The following is a 22478-nucleotide window of genomic DNA, read 5'->3' as shown; positions in this document are numbered from 1 at the left end:
TGAACCCCACCCCCACCATCACTAAATACAAAAAGGAAAGAGTAACATTTTTTCTTCTAAAATTTGTCTTGATAACACTTATTTTTCGTCGTCTTATGTATAATAGAGATCGAGCGTACTTTGATCCATAAAAAGCACCTGTTTTATTTAGTGATATATTCTGACGTGTCGCAAAAAACTGCTTCTTCAGCCCTCCTAAGTTTTGAGAACAAATTATTACAAATAAACATTAAAAAAAAAGCAGAAAAAAGGAAAGCTTACAAAATGAATTCCCAAAACTTACAAAGAGCGTGTCCTCTCTTTCTCTCACTCTCTCTGCCCTGTAGTTTAGAGTCCCGGACAGCGTGGACTTTACATAATAGAAGGATTTTCACCGCTTCGCTTTCCTGTACACCCTAACAATGAGACAAACACAGCTTCTACCCAAGGCATTGCACATGGCTCAATCAACACACTTTATTTTGCAATAACAAATACTTCCTGTCCAAACACAAAAGAAATCAAAAGCCGTGCATTTTTTTTATTTTTATAACTACGCTATTGATACATTTTCAGCGGAAATCTGATTTCCGCCAGTTGATTTTTTTTTCTCACTCTAATTATTATTAAGTGCAGTTAACTGGGTTTTTCGGGACTGGTACTTCTGAACGAATATCTGATTTATGATCATGTCATACTTCAAAAAATAACTAGACTGCCACTGAGCTTATTAGGCAAATAAGAAAAAAAATGTATACATAAATATATATGGATATATCCTGTATATATAAAGATGTTTGTAACTAGTGAGCCGACGCTTGTTTTTCTTTTTTTTTTTCTCATAAAAATTTCACGCTCCTCTATAGCTTATATGCAAGAAAATAACCTGAATTCATGTTTAACAAATTGCATAATGGGAATACAGAGGCACTTCCTTTGATTAGAAAAGAAAAGACCATTGCCATCACGATTCTCGTGTTAGTTTCTAGCAAAGCGATGACAAGGCCGCCATCCGGCAACAAAGCTTCCCTGCAGTGAGATACATGGTCAGGCAGTCCAGTTATTTTGTGAGGTTACCGATTACAGCTGTGTTGAAAAACAAAACTTTATCAGCGGATGAAGTTCGCCCTACTGTAAAGGCTTCCCTTTGTAGTCAATCTGCGGAGGAGAGTGTGTGTATATGCAGACAGCAATGATGAAACCTTACCAAATTTAGAGTAAATCTACTGAAGTGAATGGTGAAATGCAGCGTCTAATAAAAGCGGTCCGAGCAGTCCACCTCCCTCTGAGCACGGCTATGATATGTCACACATTCTTTTGCTCCGCAGCAAGGTCACTTGTTCTTGGAACATGGACTTCTGGGAGTGTAAACAGGTACGTAAACAAAACAGAAGTGGGCGTGTCTCTAGAGCCGTCTTTATTAGTGCTGATGGATCAGGGACTCTTATTATGCCTCGCTACAATGATGAAATTAATTCACAGCCATTATAAATGACAAAATGACTAGCTGGGGCTAGTAAAAAAAATACTAAAAAATATTTTTTATTACATAATTTTTTTTTATACTTCTAATTAAAAGTTTTACTATTTAAAACAAAGTTCAGACATATGGCTTAAATTTTAAAACAGAGAGAAATGATTTTGAAATAACAAAAGAATGCAATGATTATTTGGGATTTTTTTTTTTTTAAAACAATTTAAAAATTAAAACTCTGTCACATGGCTGCAAAGGTGCGGTCACATTTAGTGAAAGTTTGCATTGGAAATTAGTCACTTTGATAGGATTCCACTTGAATTCAAATTTAGAAAAAAAATCACTTGGCAGATTTCAATTTAGGTTGAAGATTGTCAAACAAATTTGTTGTTGACCAGAGAATTTAGTGCTTCGTGCATCACTACTCTATTGTCAATAGACAACTTTTTTTTGTAAAAAAAAAAAAAATTCTCAAGACAGATTTGGTGAATGTGACTGCACCGTAAGTGTGTGCTGGCTGGCTTTATTCGTCCTATAGGAGTACTAACTAAAATCTGGTGCTGTCTAGTTGGCACTAAACACCTGAAATGGACTTTTGTTTTATTAAAAAATTCAATTTGAGGCTTGAAAATGAGACCGTGTCTCTGGGTAGCTTTAGTGTGCCAGGTTAATTTTCCTCCGCAATAAAATGTGCAAATAACGTCTGCCGTCGATCCCATTTTCAATAGTGCACGTCAAACTAGTGTTCTCCGCATTACTGTAGTGCAATATTTCTGCTGTTCATAGTTAGTTTAGTAATTGACTGCAAAAGGGAAAAAAGACGTTTCTACTGCATGCTTATTAGCTAAAATTGTAAAACGTCAGGGGCTCTCATTATTTAGTGTTGCCTGGATGCTGAAAGTCAGCATGTTTAAGTGTTTTGAAAACAAAAAACTGAAGTTTAATTGGTCAAAATCTTGCGTTTTTGTTGTGTCTGAATCCTCACCACTGAAACTGTTGATAATCCCAGCCATTGTACACTACATCCTTGTCCCTAGTAACATATTGTGTCTGTGTTCACCGGGTTCTTGCTCCTCTGTAGCCGTTGGTTTGGTGCCGGTTCTTGCGAGGTGCTGTAGGTGCGTGTCGGTCCCTCTCCTCCTGCTGTGACCTGAATGTCTTTTTCGGAGGTTGAAGGGCGTCTGAGGCTTGGCTAATACAAGGTCGAACGTTTCCTAATCATATGCTGCTCATGTTTCTTAGGGTGCGTTTCGGGTCGGAGGGGATTTTCAAAGAGGATTTTTTTTTATGTTGTCATAAAACTTCCAAATTGTGTCAACAGGTTGCAGGCAGGACCTCGTCAAAGGAACCATGACTGTAAAAACACAACAGAATAAAGGCAATGTTAGCGTTTAAACAGAAAATACATCAGGCCAGTGAAAACATTAGATTATTATAAAATCATCTGTGCAGGAAGAATTTGACTTCTTTTCTAACTGATAACAAGTACTATCAAGGCCAATATTTATTATTATTATTTATTTTTTATTTATTTTTTTTATCTGAAGATTAAAAAAAGACAATTATAGGCATTTTACATCTGCTTCTTATCACTGTATGATTTTATAAAATATCACATTTTAATAGCCTTAGTTTAATAATAATTTAATAATAATAAAAAATAAAACATTTAAAAATAAATATAGGACTAAACTAAAATGATCAAATATCACTCATTAACAAGAAGTCACAAACATTGTTTCTATTTTATAATACATTTAATAACATATAAAAAAAATTAAGTTATTAAATGTATTAAATTAAAATGTATTTTGCATACATTTACTATTAAATAATGTTTATAATTTGTATGCATTTAATAACATACATGAACAACTTTTTATTTTAACTGAAATGTATTTTCACATAAAGCTATAACTTAAAAATAGTTAATTTGCATACATTTAATCAAATATTAATATTTGTAAGTTATAAAATTAAATGTATTTTGATAAAAGCCTATAATTAACATGTTTATAATTTGTACGCATTTAATAAAAAGTAAACGTTTAAATTTAAATAAAGTGTATTTTCACATAAGGCTATAACTTAAAAATAGTTCATTTTGTATACATTTAATAAAATATAACTAACTTCGACATTTAAGCTATTTAATATAATATATGAATTTATTTTGTCACACATACCTATAATTTAATCATTTGCTATAAATGCTATAAATAAATACGTTTATTAAACTAAACGACATTTATTTTCACAAAGCTATTATAATTTAATAATTGTTTATTAATTAAAGTTTTTTTTAATTATTCTGTTTTATTTAGAAATTATAATTACATTTTCTATTTTAACTTTATGATCTTAAAGTGTGGATGTTTCAGTATGCACTGCTATTACAAGCTTAATATTTTTTTGTCATTTTTATTTGATGTTATTTTATTTTTATGCTTGAATTCAAAAGTATGTCAACTTTAGATGGATCTGGACGTAGAGATGCTGCTGTTACTGATGTGACCACTAGAGGTCAGGCTTCGGAAGCGCATCTGTTTACTGAACTAAAGCAGCAGGCAGCACACCTCCCCTCTGGGAATGACATGACGCATCTCCACATACCGTCATCAGCAGACGCTCTGTTAATGCAGTTCAAACATCGCACTGATAACGCCAGTCAACACACATATTTACACGGAGTTTATAGTAAAAGTAAGTTTAAGTAAAGCGTGTTTCCCCATAAAAACACTTCAGGTCTTTGTCAAACTGCTAGTTTTCAATAAGAAACTCATTTAACCGCTCTGAGCACACGTAAAAACAACTTAAATAAGTTGGATATCTATCTCTACACATTTGATTGTTTATTATAAACAGATTCTGGTTGTCAGTACAGCATTATAAACCACACAGCTACAGCAGTATCATAATTCATCTTTAAAGCTGTGCTCTATATCTTCATAGGTGTTTACAGAGTTTATTTTAATATTCCTATTATATTATAAAAATACTGATTTAATAATTAATGAATGATATTAATGATGATTTCTAATAATGTGTGCATTTATAAATATCACAACATTTAAACCAAAATGGTTTCTATTATATAACACTGTAAATTGAAAAGTTTATATAATAAACTTTAAATAATATATAAAATAATAACATTACAAATACAATTGTACAATTTTAGAGTAATTTTATAAATAAAATAATAACTATATTTATAACAATCAATATGATAAATATTTAAAATTGATATTGTATATGTGCAGTATATATATCTTTATAATGTATGTATTAACTACATTCACAATGATCAGAATCATAATTACTTATATACTGAATATTTTACATCATATCCTTAATAGTTTGTACACATCGATAGATGTATTTATATGATATAATTATTTATCAATCAATCATTTTAAATATAAAATAACATTTACAATACCCTTACATGTATTTCATATAATTTCTTTACATTTGATATAAAAATCGAATGCTTTAATCCAATACCTTGCCTTGTGAGAGCTCTTATTTACTGAACGCCTCTCGTATTGACAGTGAATGATGTGTGACTGGGACGACAGCGAGAGCTGGGCTCCTCATTCAAATGAGAGCGGGATTGTTACTCCTGACTGGTTTTACAAAACTCTCTGGAAGTCAAATCCTGGAAACACTTTGGCTGAGAGGCTGTGTTAGGAGGGGCAGCGGGTAACTTTTGTTCTGGTTGACTCTTGCAGGTCACACAAGCAGCAGCACCCGCCCCAGGCTCCAGCCCAACAGCCACACGGGCCAAGTAACTCTTCCCATGTAAGCTGTGCTCCTCCCCTCACAATCCCATCTTCCCCCCGTAATCTTTGGCAGTGACCAGCCTCAAGTTCAACTTCAACTGCCTGTGACATCATGTCTCGTTGCTGTGGGCAACCAGACAGTTGGGACGTGACTTTTCAGTTTAGGGGCCGTGCTTCAACTTTGCCGCTCTTTTCTCCGTTCCCGTCTCACATTTCTGCAGTTCTTTTCTCGTGTTTCTGACTGGGAATGGCACGGGCCTGAGAGCGCTTCCCCGTACGGACAGAAAACACTTAAAGACGCACTTAAAACTGTTTGAATGTCACTTCATTATATGAGCCTGTATCTGTGTCTCAAACACTGCAGGATCTTTCTCTTCACTCATGTGATATTTGCCCAGTGTTTTTACAATTATTAGTGCACTTTCTCAAAATAAAGGATTTGACTTCACTCATAACATTTTTGCCCAGTGTCTCTTGGCAAAACTGTGTTTTTTTTTTAATTATTATTGTTAAAGTCCTTTCTCAATGCAGATTTTCTTATAAAGTAATAACAGGATCCTTTTCCTTTCATTTATGTCATTTCTGCTTTGTCTTCTGACAAAACTAGCATTTTGGCAATTTTTACAATTATTATTAGTTCACCTTCTCATTGCACATTTTCGTGGAATAAAATAAATAATAAATAAATAATCCACTAACAATTCAGAAACACCTTCATTCTCAGCTCTAGTGTTGATTTATAACTGTGAATTTAATTAAAGTCATTTTTGTATAATATTTCGTTTGAACATTTTTTTCCCTCTTATATTTTGTTAACTAGTGTTATAACATTTTAAAGTATAACTGAAGTGTCCAAATGTCTTTTGGGGACACACTAATGCTGAAGTACAAGTTCACTTATACCCTCATGAAGTATGTCTTTAAATTAAGTTACACTGAATTATAATTAATAAAGCACTTTCCTTAATGCACATTTTCTTAAACATTTTTCTATTTTCACTGCCTCTTGTTATTTTAATCATTGGATTACACTGAAGGAAAAAAAAAAAAAAATAATTAATTAATTGAACTACGATTTTTATTTTTATTGATGTTTGTATTATATTGGATTACAGTTATCAATGCATTTTCTCAGTGCATTAACAATAACAAATAAAAACACTAATAAAATAAATATTTCACCTTTGTTGTGCAAAAAACAGTAACACCTTACTTTCACTACTGCCTTATCAATGTTTGTATTACATTTTACAATTACAATTATTTAATGCACTCAATGTGTTCTCAATGTAGATTTTTTTTAACAATACAAAATAAAAAAAAGAGTTGGTATAACAATGAATTACAAATGAATAAATAAGTGCAACTGCAAATAACGAATCTTCACAAAACGTTTACTCGTGATAACTCGCTGCTAATTTGCACACTCAAGCAGTTTATCTCTGATTGGACAAAAAAGAAAAAATCTTCCTCTGCCTTCTAAAATTTAGGGTGAACACACTGGAAAATGTGCGAAATTAGACAAAGCGAAGTCACTGCCAAAGAGTCAGGACGGGAGGCAAGAAAAATAAAAACAGGAGTCTCCAGCAGAGGGTGATAGCGAGTCGAGAAATGAGTTAAAGAAGGTCGAAATGAGAAAGAGAGGAAAATAAATGGTCAGATCCAGCGAGGCCGACCAGCAGAGGGAGGAGGTGTGAGCGGGTGAGTTAGCGGCTTCAGATGGTCACCATGTGTTGAGGAGCAGGGAGCCGGCCCGGGGCAGGGCGGCTGTGCTCTACACATTAATGACTAAAGTGTACTGGTTGATGGAGGAGCGCAACGCTCAAATCAACTACACCACGCCGATCAGCTCCAGTTATCACAGACCCGCTCCAGATGGGCCCGACACCGCAGAACAGAGAGCATCATGGGAAACAATGAATGACAGGATGGGAGGAGCAGCATAACACGTTTAGATGAATGTTTTGAAACACTCTGTTTTGAATATGACCGAGTAAGAATCACCTGCGTCTGCTGGGGTATGTTCAGAAAGTTGTTGTCCCGTGATCCGATGCTGACAAACCTGTTGGGAGCTGTGGAGCCTGGCGTGGAGTATGCTGAGGGAGAGAAAGAAGAGAGAGACTAAAAAAAACTATTATATATATACCTGTATATGCACAAAAAACATTTAATTTATTTTATAAATCGTTTAGTTATTAAAACAAATTTTAGTCAATGTGATCTATTCGAAAATATCAATTGATTCTGCAAAGGCAAACCTTCGGATATATTGAGGGAAAATAATCAGATATATAGTGTAAACTGAAACTTTTCTGTACTGAATTGACTTGTTGGCAAACAACAAACAAAAGTAATGTAAGAATTGATCTTTAAAGATACACTGTGTTTGATTGTTCTTGGTTTACACGGTTGAAGAGCGATAGATTAAAAAGGTGTTTGAATCTGCAAATCTGTTTGAAGTCATTATCAAATTTAGGGCAGTTTTTCTTTGGATTCTGATTCATTTGATGGACTCCGTGGTGTAACTGTTCATCAAATATATAGAGATCTAACATAAATCAGTGTGTGTGTAAAAACATGGATAAATCAAACACAAAGAGCCGTATTTGTACTACAGTTTGTTGGTAGCGCTTTCATCAGCAAACATTCAAAAAGGCAACGAAATAGAGGAGCTGCTGTGTTCATTACATTCTACAATAAAGCAGAAAACTTCTGAATTAATACAGAATTGGATTCTATATATAAACGCTAATATAGAAACTCCTATGATCACAGAATTGAATTTTGCAATAATACAGAATGTTTTATTAAATAAAATGCTAATATATGAACTCCTGTGATCGCAGAACTGAGTTCTACATTATTGCAAACAAATATTTTTATTAGTATAGAATTGTAAAATGCAAATTCATTTTATATTTATACACAATACATGACCTCTATATGCGTAATTGTGTAAAAAAAATAAAAAAAATAAATTGTGTATCAGGTTTGCGAAGTGCGTTCTGGAGAATCAGCAACATATAAAACACATAAAAAAGACACACACAAACAACATAAAAAAACTATTGAAACAATGAAAGAAAACACAATGAAAAGGAACGAAATACAAAAATAAGAAACATGATAGAAAAGAGGAAAAGAAATGCAAGTGCTCCGTCCAGTGCCCCGTCTGTGGTGAGTGAATATTTTACAGTATGTCTGATTATGATCCCGGATACGCCACCTCCATTCTGAACGGCACAAATTTGGTTCATGTTCTGGAGGAACTGACCGTTAGACCAGCACTGGAGCTCAACTATCACATTTCCACAGGCCAAAAGCTAACCAGCAATGTGAATGTAACTAAAACAAACTCAAATAAAACCAACGTAAAATTACAAAGCATGGGTTTCTGGATGTTGCATTCGGGAGTGTAAAGGACCTTTCACATCAGGACTGCAATGCAATTTGACCAGCACAAACCAACCTGGACCAGAATATAAATTCAAGAGAGTCAAAGCTAGTCTTTTCAGTTTGGTAGATATAGATTCTTCCATCTTGTGTGGATTTTAGTGCCAGAGCTACCACACAATAATGAGGTCAAGCGAATTGTACAATAATAGCTGCATCTAGTTTGAACTAAAATGCTTTTTTTTTTTTTTTTTTTTTTTGAGTATTTTGGAGTCCACTTTAACTGCCGTAAATTTGCATCCTTGAATATAGAGCCCCTAAGAGGACATGGTCATGGGAAAAAAAAATGAGATGGGAGGAAACTTTTTTCAAGGATTCTGCATTTGCAAAACCTTTGCATTTTCCTGCATGGCACTCCCCGAATAAACTTCACATTCACTTGCAAAATGTTTGCATTCTCCCGAAACACTTTGCATTCGCTTGCAAAAGTACCGAATTCTCCCAATAAATTTTGCGTTTGCTCGCAAATTTATTGGTCCCCCATGAAACTCTGCATTCCCTTGCATTCTCCCAAGAAATGTTGAATTTGCTCACAAAACTTTCGTGTTCTCTTGCAAAAGTATTGCGTTCCTAAAAAAACTCTTTGTTCAGTCGCAAAACATTTGTGTCCACTTGCAAATCTTTTGCGTTCCCTTTCGAAAGTATTGCATTCCCAAAAAAAACATTACATTCGCTTGCAATGTAAAGCATTAGCTTGCAAATGTATTGCGTTCCCTCAAGAAACTTTGTTTTCCCTTGAAAAACGTCTGCGTTCCCTTGGAAAGCTACAGTATTGCGCCTCGGGAGAAATTTAGCGTTTTTTGCAGAAGTATCATATTTTTGATTGCGTTCCCCCTGAGAAACTTTGTTCACTCGCAAAACATTTGCAATAGCTTGAAAAACGTATTGTGTTCTCTTACGTAAGTACTGTTTCCCTGAGAAATTATGTGTGCACTTGTGAAAGTATTATTCTTCCAAGAAACTTTGGATTCACTTAAGAAACTTTTGTGTTCTCTTGCAAAAGAATTGCTATCCCCTGAGAAATTTGCGTTCACTTACAAAACTTTTGCATTATCTCGCAAAATTTTTTGCAAGAAAACAAAATGCTTCTCAGGGGAACAAAAATGTTTTGCGAGAGAATGTAAACATTTTCCAATGAAAGTAAAGTTTCTCGTGGGAATGAAAATATTTTGTGATCAAATGCAGTCTTTTCAGAGGAAAAAAAAGGTTTCGCCAGTCAAGGCAAGAACACTGAATTTTTTTTCCTCCCATGTCACCCCCTCCCCCCATTACCATGTACCATTATGGGCTCCATACTTTAATGACTTTTGATGGTTGTTGAACTATTAAACTACTAAAACGCCTCAAAACTAGAATACATATAAAAAAAAAGCAAAAAAAAAATAAAAATAGTAAGGGATAGTTCTGACCCACCAGTTGGCGAAAATTACGAATAATAGGCATTTCATGTTAACTAAAGGAACACAAACTAAATGGCAAAAAGCGGTCCAGCTGTGGCTAGATGACTGGTGATCTTCATAGGGTTTGGTGGAATGGGGGGGTCGGGTCACTTACACGGAGATGTGGGTGAGGTGAGTCCACCATCGGGGGGCGTGCTGCTGGATTTAGAGTCTGGCATTGGGAGGGGCACTGGACGCGCCACAGGGGGGGGTGGAGGCAGCAAGAAGGAGCCTGGCATTTTGCTCTGGCCGCTCCCGTTCGGCTGCAGACGACACAAACAGGGTGAGGAGTACGGACACGCCCGACACCCCGCAAATGGACAAAAAACTACGCAGACTAGCTCCGAAATAAAAGGAATGGGGGGTGGCTGGTAGTGGAGAGTGTTGAGAGGGAAACAACCAAAAGGATGAATGTCTGTTTGCTTTTGTTTATGAAGGGGGTGTTCGTATTTGTTTGTGTGCATGTTTGTGTGTTGACTTCACCACAGGCACAGACAGGAGCAGTGGAGGAGCTGGAAAAAAATAAAATGAAGGACTTTAGGCAGAAGGTGAAGAAGAAGAAATGGACGCACTAATGGTGAGGTGAGTTTTGGTCCATGGAATGATGTCAAATCAAAACCAGGGCACACAAAAAAAAAAAAAAAAAATGCCACGTTCACGAAGCTAAAAAAATGGCACAAGCAGAACTGAGGAGGGGATGCGCACTACATGCGCAGAGGTCATCAGCTGTTGCGCAGATGGGTTTTATCGTGATAGTGGACAGAGAAGGAGAGATTAACTCAAGATCGGCTAGACAAGCACAAGATACATAACAGTGACCGATGAGTCGGCCTCAAAGACAAGGAACGCACACATTTGTTTGTATCGGAAAAGACAGGAGGAGATTGTTTCGTGTTTTAAGAAATGCAAATAAAAGTAATACAGTTGATAATGTTATTTGCACAAACAACAGCAAAAAAATTTTTTTTTTCTTCCAGTGGTTAGGATTTGGATTCAGCTCTCTAGTAATTATAGATAAATCATATAAAAACAATAAAAGTGAATTGAATGTTAGTACTGTAAATGTGTGCTAAATATAACAACCTCACTAACACATTTTTAGAGGTTTTAATTTCCCACTTCAATCTTGGCGTCTTGGTTAAATGCGACGGCTGTCTTCACAACGTTAAGCTCAATTCAGCATTTCTTTAAATGCATGATAACATTAGTTTCACAAATATAAATTAATTTTAGGGTTGAGGCAAGTGTTTTTTTGCTTTACCGAGGCAAATATGTTGGCTAAGTTCTGTTTTATCAACATAAATAATTTTTTAAAATCATAATTTCTTCTCTCTAAACAGTTGCATACTGCAAAGTATATACTCCACATTTCCAAGTTAGTAAAACAGTATGCAGTAAGCAATGATAATATTTAATACAGTAGAATGTAACAATGTTTACATTCTAAATGGAATACTAGTGTAAAGCTTCCGAAAGGACTGCATTGTAGAATAAAGTATTCCATGCAGTGTTCTCCATTGCATACTGCATTATTCTGTGCTACAAAACTAGTATGAGTAGTATGATAGGATGCCATTTCCAGTATTCACTATAAACCAGTGTGAGAATATCTGTGTAAAACACCAAGCATTTCTGCAATACATACAGCAGATCAAGTTACATCTACGGGAGCAATCAACTGACCCTGGTGTCAGATCATCACTTGCAGTATGAGGTCACTTCCTCTTACCTGACCACTAGCCTGTCCTGATCCGTCGGCACACACAAACTGCACGAACTCCTTGAGCGGGTCCTGTCCCGGGTGGTGGTGGTATCGGATGGTGGGATGGGTGAAGTATGGGCTGGACTGCTGGATAATGGAGGGTGAGGGGAAGTGCAGGGAGGAAGCTGAGGCACGGGGACTTCCTGCTGACAGACAGATACACACACAGAGAGAGAAGTCAATAACATGTTTTGTGTCAGTATAAGTACTAGTAGTATATCAGTAATGAGCGAGACTGACACACAAGGATACAATGGATGACATGAGAAGGAAGTGATGGAAATCAGTTCAGGAAAACTGTGTATGTGTGTGTGTGTGTGTGTTTACAAAGATCAGAGACAAAGCTGTTCCAAGAACTGAGCTAAGTCGAATCCTTCCTCGGCAGATCCTACAGGACATCCTCAGAGGTAAAAATGATTCAGAAATATATGAATCGTTATATAATAACATTTTTGGAAATCCAAAAATGCTAAACTTTTATTGGTTAGGGCTTCAGTTAAGCTTTTACTAATTACAGTTAGCTTTATATTAAATATTTATAAATACATGTGTGCCTCAATTTATAAAGTATTACAAAAAAACCCATTGGGAAAACTTTTCATAAATAATATATATATAGACACACACACACACACACACACACACACACACACACACACACACACACACACACACACACACGGTATTCAGTGTTCTTTCATTCTCCCACTCTGGTATAATCTCTGAAACTCAAAATTGTCCAGACACCAACATGCTCTCAGAGTGAAAAATCCTCTTAATTCCCATTATTTGATCAAAATATTTAATCACTGATGATTAAAAATTTTTTTTCTAGAAATTGCCAACAGAGCCTGAAACTTTAAGATGGACAACTATGCCAAACTACCCATAAATGTGAAAGACAGACTGAGTGCTTTAACTTGAACATGAGTTCTACATTTTGTACTTTAGACAACCTACGTCTTTGTTGATTAAACTATAAGGAACTGAATGAAAGATAAATTGAACAGATAAACAAATAAAACACTGGATTTAAAGTATGTGCAATGAGGAATAAAAATGCATTGTTGATACATTTTTGTATCAGCACATCCCTATGTGAACTGCAGTAGTAGTTAAGTCATGACGGCTCTCATGTGGATGAAGAATAACATTGCGCTCATCTCCCGACCAGCGAGTGGAGGGTGAGGGGTCTTGTCTCCTCCTGCCAAGCAGGGCCCCCAGCTGCCCGGGACAGTCTGCCAACTTCCAGAGCCTCCCTGTAACCCAGACGCAGGCACTGCGCTCCCAGCCAAAGCCCTGCTTTTCACCCTCCCTGACACGCAGACTGCTATTCCCTCCTCTTCCTCCGTTTCTTTCGTGCTTTCATCATCCACCCTTTAATCCCATTAGGGAATGGGATGGAGCCAAGGCTTTAAGAATGAGGCAAATGGCACTGCAAACTAGCGCCACCAAAGACCCCCTCCCAACAGGAGTGACTCCACAACAACAGATCTAAACACAACACACGACCACACAAGAGCCATCGCATAACATCACAAGTGAATCTATCTATCTATCTATCTATCTATCTATCTATCTATCTATCTATCTATCTATCTATCTATCTATCTATCTATCTATCTATCTATCTATCTATCTATCTATCTATCTATCTATCTGTCTGTCTGTCTATATTTAGCACTGTCTGTCATCCATCCATTCATCCAACCGTCCATCAGTCCTCTATCTATCCATCCCTCCATCCATCCATCTATCTCTGTCTGTTGTCCATCCATCCATCCATCTGTTTATCTGTCAGTGGAGCTGGTTATCATAGTTTTGTAAGTATTAAATAGCTCTCTGAAAAGAAATAATTAATAATAAGAATTAATAGTGTGCATTAATCTACAAATGGCACTGATTTGATTTGTGATGTCTAATTTTGGCACATTTATCATTTTTTGTTTTCTTGATAATAAATGATCAAATACTTCAGAACATCTTGGAAAATGCAGTTTTCTAATCCAGCGAGTCTTGCATTAAAGGAGAGTGGATACGTACTTTGATCACTGCAGCACAGCATTTAAAACAAGCTCACGTGCATCAGGGCAGTGAAACGACGCCTCTAGCAGAGGGAGAATGAAGTCAGGAAATGGAGAGACCAATCACCAACCAATCACATTGACAGACAGACAGACAAAAAAAGACAAATCAGCCTCAGTACAGAGGAGAAAGAGGGTGAGGGGTGGGGTTGGGGGGGTCGAATGGCTAACGCCTTCACCCTGACCCAACCGTGGCGTAAACATGACCTCGCCTCTCCCCGAACGTCACCACATCCGACCCCACCAGGGGGCGTGAGTGAGCAGGACAGGAAGGGGAAGGATGTGGGAGGTGGGGTGGGGGGGCTCTGAGCTCTCACCTGGTCTTACACCTGCCAGCATGGGCAGCGGGTGATGGGTGAACGGCATGCGTGCAGACCTCGTATGGCCGGACAGAGCGCTGAAATCGAATTTCCCCGACTTCTTAAGAGAACCAGGCGAAGAGAGTCCTGGTAAAAATGGGATCAACAAAATGGCAGAACAGAGATGTGGATTTAATCAAACAGGGATTTTGCTTCTTGATCTTCATCTAAAAAAATTATCTCATCCATCTCAGCTTCTAAAATACGACAAATTTGCTTATAATAACACTAAAAATGAGCTTTTAATCTAAAGATAAGATACTGCTAGGGCTTTTGGTGAAGTATAGAGAAGCCAATCACTGCAAAAAAAAAAAAAAAAAAATTTATTAATCAGTATTTTGTCGAAATTTCCAGTTAAAAAATTATACATCTTCAACAAGATAAAAAAAAAATAATATTTTTTTTTTACCAATGAGGTAGAAAAATAAACTTAAACAAAAAGAAAAATAAATCTATTTTTCATACACCTCTGTCAAATTGCTTTATCTTAAGAATGTAAAAATTATATATTAAGCATAAACGTCACTTAATGTAAATAAGATTTTGACTCAAGTAAATGAATCTTGTTTCAAGGATGTTAATATAATTCTACTGGAACACAAGGTGAAACACTGCTTAAGGACGGTGTTTTGGCAGTGCTGACAGGTCCAGGGTGTGAGCTTTGCTTTGAAGCAGTGGAGTGATAGGGGTCAGGACAGGGCTGGGAAGGGGCTCTATGCAGCTGTAAGTGGGAAAATAGATGCCACGACAGCAGATCCCATTATAACTCATGTCAGTCTGTCTGTCTGTCACTTTCAAAGCACCAAATCTCAAGGAAAGAGTACAGTATCAGAGCATGAATGTTAGGACTTCTTTCAGCTTTTACAGTGACGTTTTAAAGAACACTAAGAAAAAAATACAAAATAAATGCTAGTGATGCATCAATACAAACACTACCTCAAAAACGTTTGGGGTCAGTACAATTTTCAGTGTTCATAATGTCTCTCATGCTCAACAAGGCTGCATTTATTTGTTACAGTGAAACAGTAATATTGTTAAATATTTTTATAATATAAAACAACTGTTTTCTATTTGAATATATTTTAAGATGCAATTTATTCCTGTGATGCAAAATTGTATTTTCAGCATCATTACTCCGTCTTTAGTGTCACATGATCCTTCAGAAATCAATGTAACATGCTGAGTTGATGCTCAAGAAATATTTCTGATTATTATGAATGCTGAAAACAGATTTGCTGCTTAATATCTTTGTCGCAACAAAACAGAAAATATATATTAAAAAACTGCATTTGAAATAGATGTTTTATTTATTCTCCAATCTGACTGACCAGAAACCTTTGAAAGGTAGTGTAGAAAAATGTTTAGCCATATAAAAGCAAGAAAAAAATCTCTTCATTTCCAGATCATTTTGCTTACATTTGTTTGAAATGATGGGTTTTTCTGCACTACGCTTCTTTAACAAGTTTCTACTAATCAGTTTACAGAAGCCAATAAATAAAAAAAAAAACACTCTACAAAACGAACTAAATAAAGTCTGCTAAAACCGTACATCATAGAGTAAACACATTTAGTTTACTAACTTGTCTGGTTTATGTGAATGTGTGTTCAGATTGACTCCAATTTCAATCTACTCGAGCGACCGCATTACTAATGCCAACCGAACAGGACGACACGTCTTCACAAACCAAATGCAAATGAGGAAATAAACGTAAATGCTAGCTGTGTACAGACCTTGACATGCAAACACTCTTAAATTTCACCTGGGGAACCAAATCAGAGGCTTTCACTGGACTTTTCAGCGCAGAGGGAAAAAGTCAAACACAAGCGCTTCTGTTCCAGTGGCAGGTCCGAACGCTCATGCCAACAAACAGGAGGACAGGCTCGTAGCGCGATGTGAGAATGATGAGGGAAATGAAGGCAGAAAGTATGTGAAGGTTTGGTCTTCTCGTATATAACGCCACATTAATGTGTCGTCCTGATCCTATAAATGTCAAACTGAGGCTGCAGGGCTGCTAGCTTCAGCTGTCCTGAGTTTGGCAGAAACGTTCTGGGCTCACCCAGAAACACGGCCAAACATGTCAGCACTCGGGAAGGATAGGAAAAGGAGTTCACCATCAAATCCTGTGGTTGGTTTTGGGGGAAACAATTATCCTAAGTGGTGCAAGGATTGGCAAATTTAAAAGCAACACTGTCTGATAAAACAAAAAAAAGGAGTGGTGTGCAATCCAACAAAGTGTGGTATTTACACAAGATCACCGAGAATATATATATTATTAACAAACAAACCGCACAATAAATCATTACTACGCTATCTGTGTTAATGTGGGAGAGCTAAACAAACGTTTCCTGTAAAGAAGACAACATGATTGTGTTTCCAGCATATTTTCAGCAACAAACAAAAAGGTTTAATATTAATTTTAATTATATATTAAAACCTTAATATATAATTATAAATATAAAAATGTGCTGTTTGTTGCTGGAAATACATATATATATATATACACACACACACACACACACACACACACACGAATACAAAAATGTGTAGAATTTATATTAATAATACTTTAAATATTATAATATAATCATTTAGTGTTCTTAACATTATAAGGTAAGTGAGGTTGTGGCTATATAAAAATATGCATCTCTGTAAGGTGCTGAAAATCGCAGCTAAAACACACCTTCAGAGTTGCAGCTGACAGTTTCCATGATCTTGCACATTAGCGTGTGTATTTGTGTGTGTGTGTGTGTGGTAAAATCATGGGTTATGTAGTATTTCTCTGTGTCTCGTACCAGGCCTGACAGCCAATCAAACGCTCCCGTGACCTTCCAGTCTCGCCACGCTAACAAGCTGGCCGCCATTCAAACCTTGACCTGTCAAAAAACGCCATATATAACACCTCCTTACACTACCCACACTCTCTTGAGCAGACACACACATTTACCATCCAGCTATCAGAAAGTTCCTCCACAGACACACGCAGAAAGTCACAAATCCAAGTACAAATCACTTCTGCCGTGAACTTACAGTAATAATAGACACGGGTTCCCAAGGTCTATGTCTAATGATTGATGCCAATTAAATAGTTTCAAGCATTAAACAAAACATTGTAGAATTACTATGGAAATTGTGGCTTTTTCAATTGATTGATTTTGATTGAAAACTTGCCAATTAAATATTTTCTAGAAAAAAAAGGTATTTTTAAAAAACAGACATTTGTATGATTACTTTGTATGGTTGAAATTATTTTCGGAAAATTCGTTAAGTAGTCACTTTACAGTCAAGAAGAAAATTTCCTTAGCAATTAATATTTTGAAAAAAATTATATGTATGATGGATGCTTTCATTAGTCCCTTAATCTATCTGTTTTTAGAAATAATTTGTCATTTTACACACAAAAAGACCAACTGCTTGCCAAATGAATATATATATATATTATGTATATTAAACTTCATATATAAATTTATAAACTGTCAGGAACACTATCATAAAAGATGACTGACAATTAGCATGCAGTTTGGATTAGTGATAAGGTTCTGTTCTGGGCAAGAAGGAAGCAATAGCCCCCTTAGGGTAAACAGAACAGAACCAACATAAAAGTATTGTGGATATCATTTATGTTCAATAATTTAATGTCAACATTTTAGAAATGAGTCTGATTCTGTGGGGAATCATAAAGCCGAATGCTGACTGATGAGAGGAGGAGCTGGGGATGAAGGAGGGTAATTAGCCATTGAGCAATGCAAAAGCTGCTGATAATATTGAAGGGTCTTATATATGGGTGCTGTGGTAGATGTCACAGCCCTATAGGTAGACGTGGATCAGCTGAGAATCAGCTGACACCACTCCCTGACCTTCCAGAACTAATGCCATGCTTGATCATTAAATTAGAAACTTTCATTATTGAATACATTTTTTTTTAAAATTAATTTCAGTCTTTTTTTGATCTCAAAAAGACAGATTTCTTGCCAACTGAATATCTATTTAAAAAGGTTACAATTACAATGGATTTTTTTTTATTAATTTCAGTCATTTTACAAGCAAAAAGACCAATTAGATGCCAATTAAATATTTTTGAAAAGTCATATTCACAATGTAAACTTTCATAACTTTTTTAAATCAACGAATTAAAAAAATAATAATTTTAGTCATTTTACACACTGCGAAAGACAAATTACTTGCCAGTTAAATATTTGAAACCATTCAATACACTAATTCAAAGTCTCTGTCTAACTCTTCTAAACCTCACATTTTTCATATATTTCACGGTTTCCCATGCCTGTGGGAACCCCGTTTGCTGTCTGAACCTCATAATCAACAAAACGTTCACAAACAGATGTTTACAGACAAAGTGTCACAGTCTAACAAGGTGAAAGAGAGTGCAGGAGAATGATAAATAGGGGGGATGATATCCGTGTAGGTCCAGGGCGAGAGAAAGAGATGGGGGCGTATGAATGAATACGCCGGGCGACACCAGATTTAATGATAAATGACACCGTCACCTTGCAGCGTTGCCAGAGCCTCATTCAGGTAGTGAATCACCTTTGGAGCATAGCACGGTTCACACTCTCACACAGTCACATGCGCTCGGAGCGCCACCACCGCCTTCATCGGCGTAACAGATGTCTTCTGTAACCCAGTAGCTCCCAACGCTGTCGACACATGGACGAGCCATCTGGACCAGAGCTCTGGTGCTCCACAGACTGTGTGTGTGTTTCAAGTGTTCAGGGATGGGGTGGGTGTAAATATGTATGTGTGTTATGTATTCCCATGACATCAGGAGCACCTGAGCATGCTGGCATTTTTTTTTGGTGGGATTTACCCATGTCACCCTAGATTAAGATCTGTGACTGTGTGTTGATCATGACGTGGGCGGCAGTGAATGTGATTAGATGTAGGTGGACCCTCGGGCCAGAAACATACCCTGTGCAAATACACAAGTTACCGTTGTACGTACACAGCATGCATTCTTGCATTACTGTCGCTATTCTTGCGTTATCTATTTTGGCATACTTGAGGGGCTGATAGAGTTACCTTCAAATGTCTGTGCTATTAGAGTCAATATGAAACGCCCGGTCTGATGGATTTCAGAGCGAAACAGGATATTCAGCGACAAAACAAATGTAAGCTCGGCCCTTTTTTATCCAGTGGTAATTGATTGGACAGTGAAACATTGTCTTTGTCTCTGTATGACAAAATAATTAAAATAATAATAACACTTTTATAAAAACAATAAATTTAAATAAATGCATAAATCTAATAAATAATTAATGTATAAAATATACATATAATACACACATGTAATAAATATAGTAATATAAAATGACATAATATTAACAATAATATAGAATATAATACATTTTTATAAAATATTAATATTACAACTAACAACATTTTCACATACAATAAATGTGTAAAATAATAAAACACATTTTTAATACAGCATTACTACATTTTTATCCTCATAATTATTAATATTACTGTCACATTATATTATTTTATATGATACATTTTTATATTTGATATGTTTATATTATATTTTATGTAATATGTATATATTATCTTATAATAGAATATATTATAACTATAAAATATAAAATGTATATAAAATATAAATATTGTATAATAATAATAAATAATCATTATCATTATTATTATTTACAAATAAATATATACATTTAGTGAAATATAAATAAAAATAGTAATAATATATAGTAGTAATAAAAAAAAATTGTAAAATAATATTATAAAATGAATGCATACAATATACAGTACATATTATATTCAAATTAATGCTGCCAAATGATAAATCTTGATTAAATTGAATCCAAAATAAAAGTTTTTGTTTACATAATATATCTGTGTGTACTGTGTATAATCGTTTGACAGTACATTTAATACATTATTTTATTACTTGTTTATTTCTTAGGAATACTGTGCACTGGCAAATTTTGTACAAAAAGTGTAGGAAAGTCTATTGGGAAAGTAACAAAAGTGATCATGTCAACAGTTAAACTAACTTTAACTTGCGCAGCAAAATTCTCTTAAACCATTGCTGTGGTGTGACAACAGTTGAGCTAAAAGAGAAGTATTTGTGGTGTCATGTCATGAATTGCATTCAAACAATTTGTGGATCGCAATGGGGCATGAAACCGAGCTTGTGTTTGCATGCGTAGAATATATTTCAAACGTTACAGCGTATGCAGGATTGAGATGTCGTAGGCGTGCTGAATAAACAGCTGAGATATTTCTTATAGCATGTAAACCCTTTTGTGCACACACACACTAATTACAATAAATCCTGCATGGAGAAGAAACAAACAAAAACGCTAAGTAAATATCTGGAAAGGCCTGCTGCTGTACGCAACACAATAGCCGCGTTTGTAACTGTTCATGTTTGGGAAGTCTGTGGAAATCAGGATTTGGACTTCTGCTTCAGTCCACAGGGATCCTATGTCACAATCTAACACAAACAATGGATGTACGGAGAGACTTCTGATGCACGAAACAAAAACAAAGCACATTCACAGGCCACAGAAAACCCGCCACCTCCGAGCACCGGGAAAAACAGCAAATCAGAGAGAAGAGCTGAGGTGTGTGATGCAGCAGAGAGGTTGAAAGACAGACAGAGATAAGATACACATTTTAGTACACTTGTGTGCATTATAATATGAGGGTAATGTGGTCTAACCATGGTAAGGAAACTGCACGCCATCGCTTTCGTGTTTTATCTTCCTCTCCTGCATACTGGCCAAATGGTGCTGCACTGAAAAACCCAAACAAGGGAAAAGAATAGTGTTAACAATGACAGAGAGGGGGAGAGACTGAGATAAACTGGAGAGATGGGGGACATTTGGGACCACTGTTGAATCGTTATCAATACATCATCACTATATACACTTAAAAAACATCATATGCATGAGGTCAAAGACAGTATTGCTCAATATCTCCTAGAATCAAGTGCACCAAAACACTTGAGGTGAAAAACACACAAGTCCCACAAAGCGTCCAATCAGCAGCTAAACTATGAGGGTGGGGCAGAATATCAAATGAGCATTGGCTGCGTCATAATTCACATACATACTAAGTACTATGCAATATAAAACTGAGCGCCTCATAACTGGAGAGATTGATGGGTTGATGGATAAAAGGGAGGAAAAGTCTGGCCCTTCACATAGCCCTTGTGTCCACTTATTCAGTGCATAAATGACTCAAACATGAGTCCCAGTTTAATCTGATTATAGATTCAGAGGTAAGTCAGAGTATACAAATTTAGTTTGACAAAAAAAAAAAAAAACCTTTGAGAGATAATCTTGCAGCATGTTTTACACTAAACATCTATTCCTCAAAGTCTCTTTGTCAGCACAAGTATGGCATCTACTCTGAGAACTCTATGTAGAGTTTGATTGGTGCACTTCAATATAAACAAATATGTTTTTTCATCAGCAGAGGTCTAGATAAGTGGTAGTCAAGCAGAGCATGTGAAGAGCCAGAGGGCTGCTGGGTAAAGTGGCCATACCTGCATCAACATCATTGGGCCAGCCGCTGGCCTGGGACACTCCAGGGGCAGGGGAACGGCCCGAATAGAAGACTTCATCCACCGGGCTCTCCATCTCACTGTCATCAATGGATTTACGCTTGTTGGAGCTGAAAGAGAAAAGAGAGAGAAGATGAGGGTTTTTTTTTTTTTTTTTTGGGAAGGCTTGGACATCTGGAAGGTTTGCATGTTGTTGTATTGTGAAACCTCTGAAAATTCCTGAATAGTAACGATGCAACACAATTTAGATTAATATATGAGAATGGGGATTCCCAAAAATGGGAATGTTTTAAAGGAATAGTTCACCCAAAAAAATGAACATTTGCTGAATATTTACTCACACCCAAGCCAAGATGTAGATGAGTTTGTTTCTTCAATGGAACAGATTTGGAGAAATGTAGCATTAGATCACTTTACAGTGAATGGGTGCCGTCAGAATGAGAGTCCAAACAGCTGATAAAAACACACCACACCACTCCAGTCCATCAGTTAATGTCTTGACGAGGATCCATTTGTGAGCAAGTGATGCAATGCTACATTTCTCCAAATCTGTTTGGATGAAGAAATAAACTCATCTACATCTTGGATGACCTGAGGGTGAGAAG

The 22478-nt window shown here is 36.1% G+C and overlaps 1 protein-coding gene across 11 annotated transcripts in view; it reads right to left on the bottom strand.

The window, feature by feature from the left end:
- Positions 1 to 1930: 1930 nt before the first annotated feature.
- Positions 1931 to 22478, bottom strand: part of LOC132152440 (nuclear factor 1 X-type-like) — a 180584-nt gene continuing 160036 nt past the window's right edge. For 5 of the 11 annotated variants that reach the window (XM_059561215.1, XM_059561219.1, XM_059561234.1 and 2 more), the window contains 7 exons: positions 21856 to 21983; positions 21028 to 21102; positions 14294 to 14422; positions 11860 to 12038; positions 10246 to 10393; positions 7243 to 7334; positions 1931 to 2807 (listed from right to left, as the gene is read on the bottom strand). In XM_059561215.1, the coding sequence (XP_059417198.1) occupies positions 2793 to 2807; positions 7243 to 7334; positions 10246 to 10393; positions 11860 to 12038; positions 14294 to 14422; positions 21028 to 21102; positions 21856 to 21983 (766 nt within the window). In that variant the 3' untranslated portion in view covers positions 1931 to 2792. The remainder of the gene's footprint in view (positions 2808 to 7242; positions 7335 to 10245; positions 10394 to 11859; positions 12039 to 14293; positions 14423 to 21027; positions 21103 to 21855; positions 21984 to 22478) is intronic. The other 6 variants (XM_059561254.1, XM_059561267.1, XM_059561205.1 and 3 more) reach the window with 5 other exon arrangements.

Source organism: Carassius carassius, chromosome 1 (genome assembly GCF_963082965.1).
Source record: "Carassius carassius chromosome 1, fCarCar2.1, whole genome shotgun sequence".
Lineage (NCBI taxonomy): Eukaryota > Metazoa > Chordata > Actinopteri > Cypriniformes > Cyprinidae > Carassius > Carassius carassius.
Note: the sequence above shows the minus strand (reverse complement) of the source record. Positions and strands in the feature narration are given on the sequence as shown.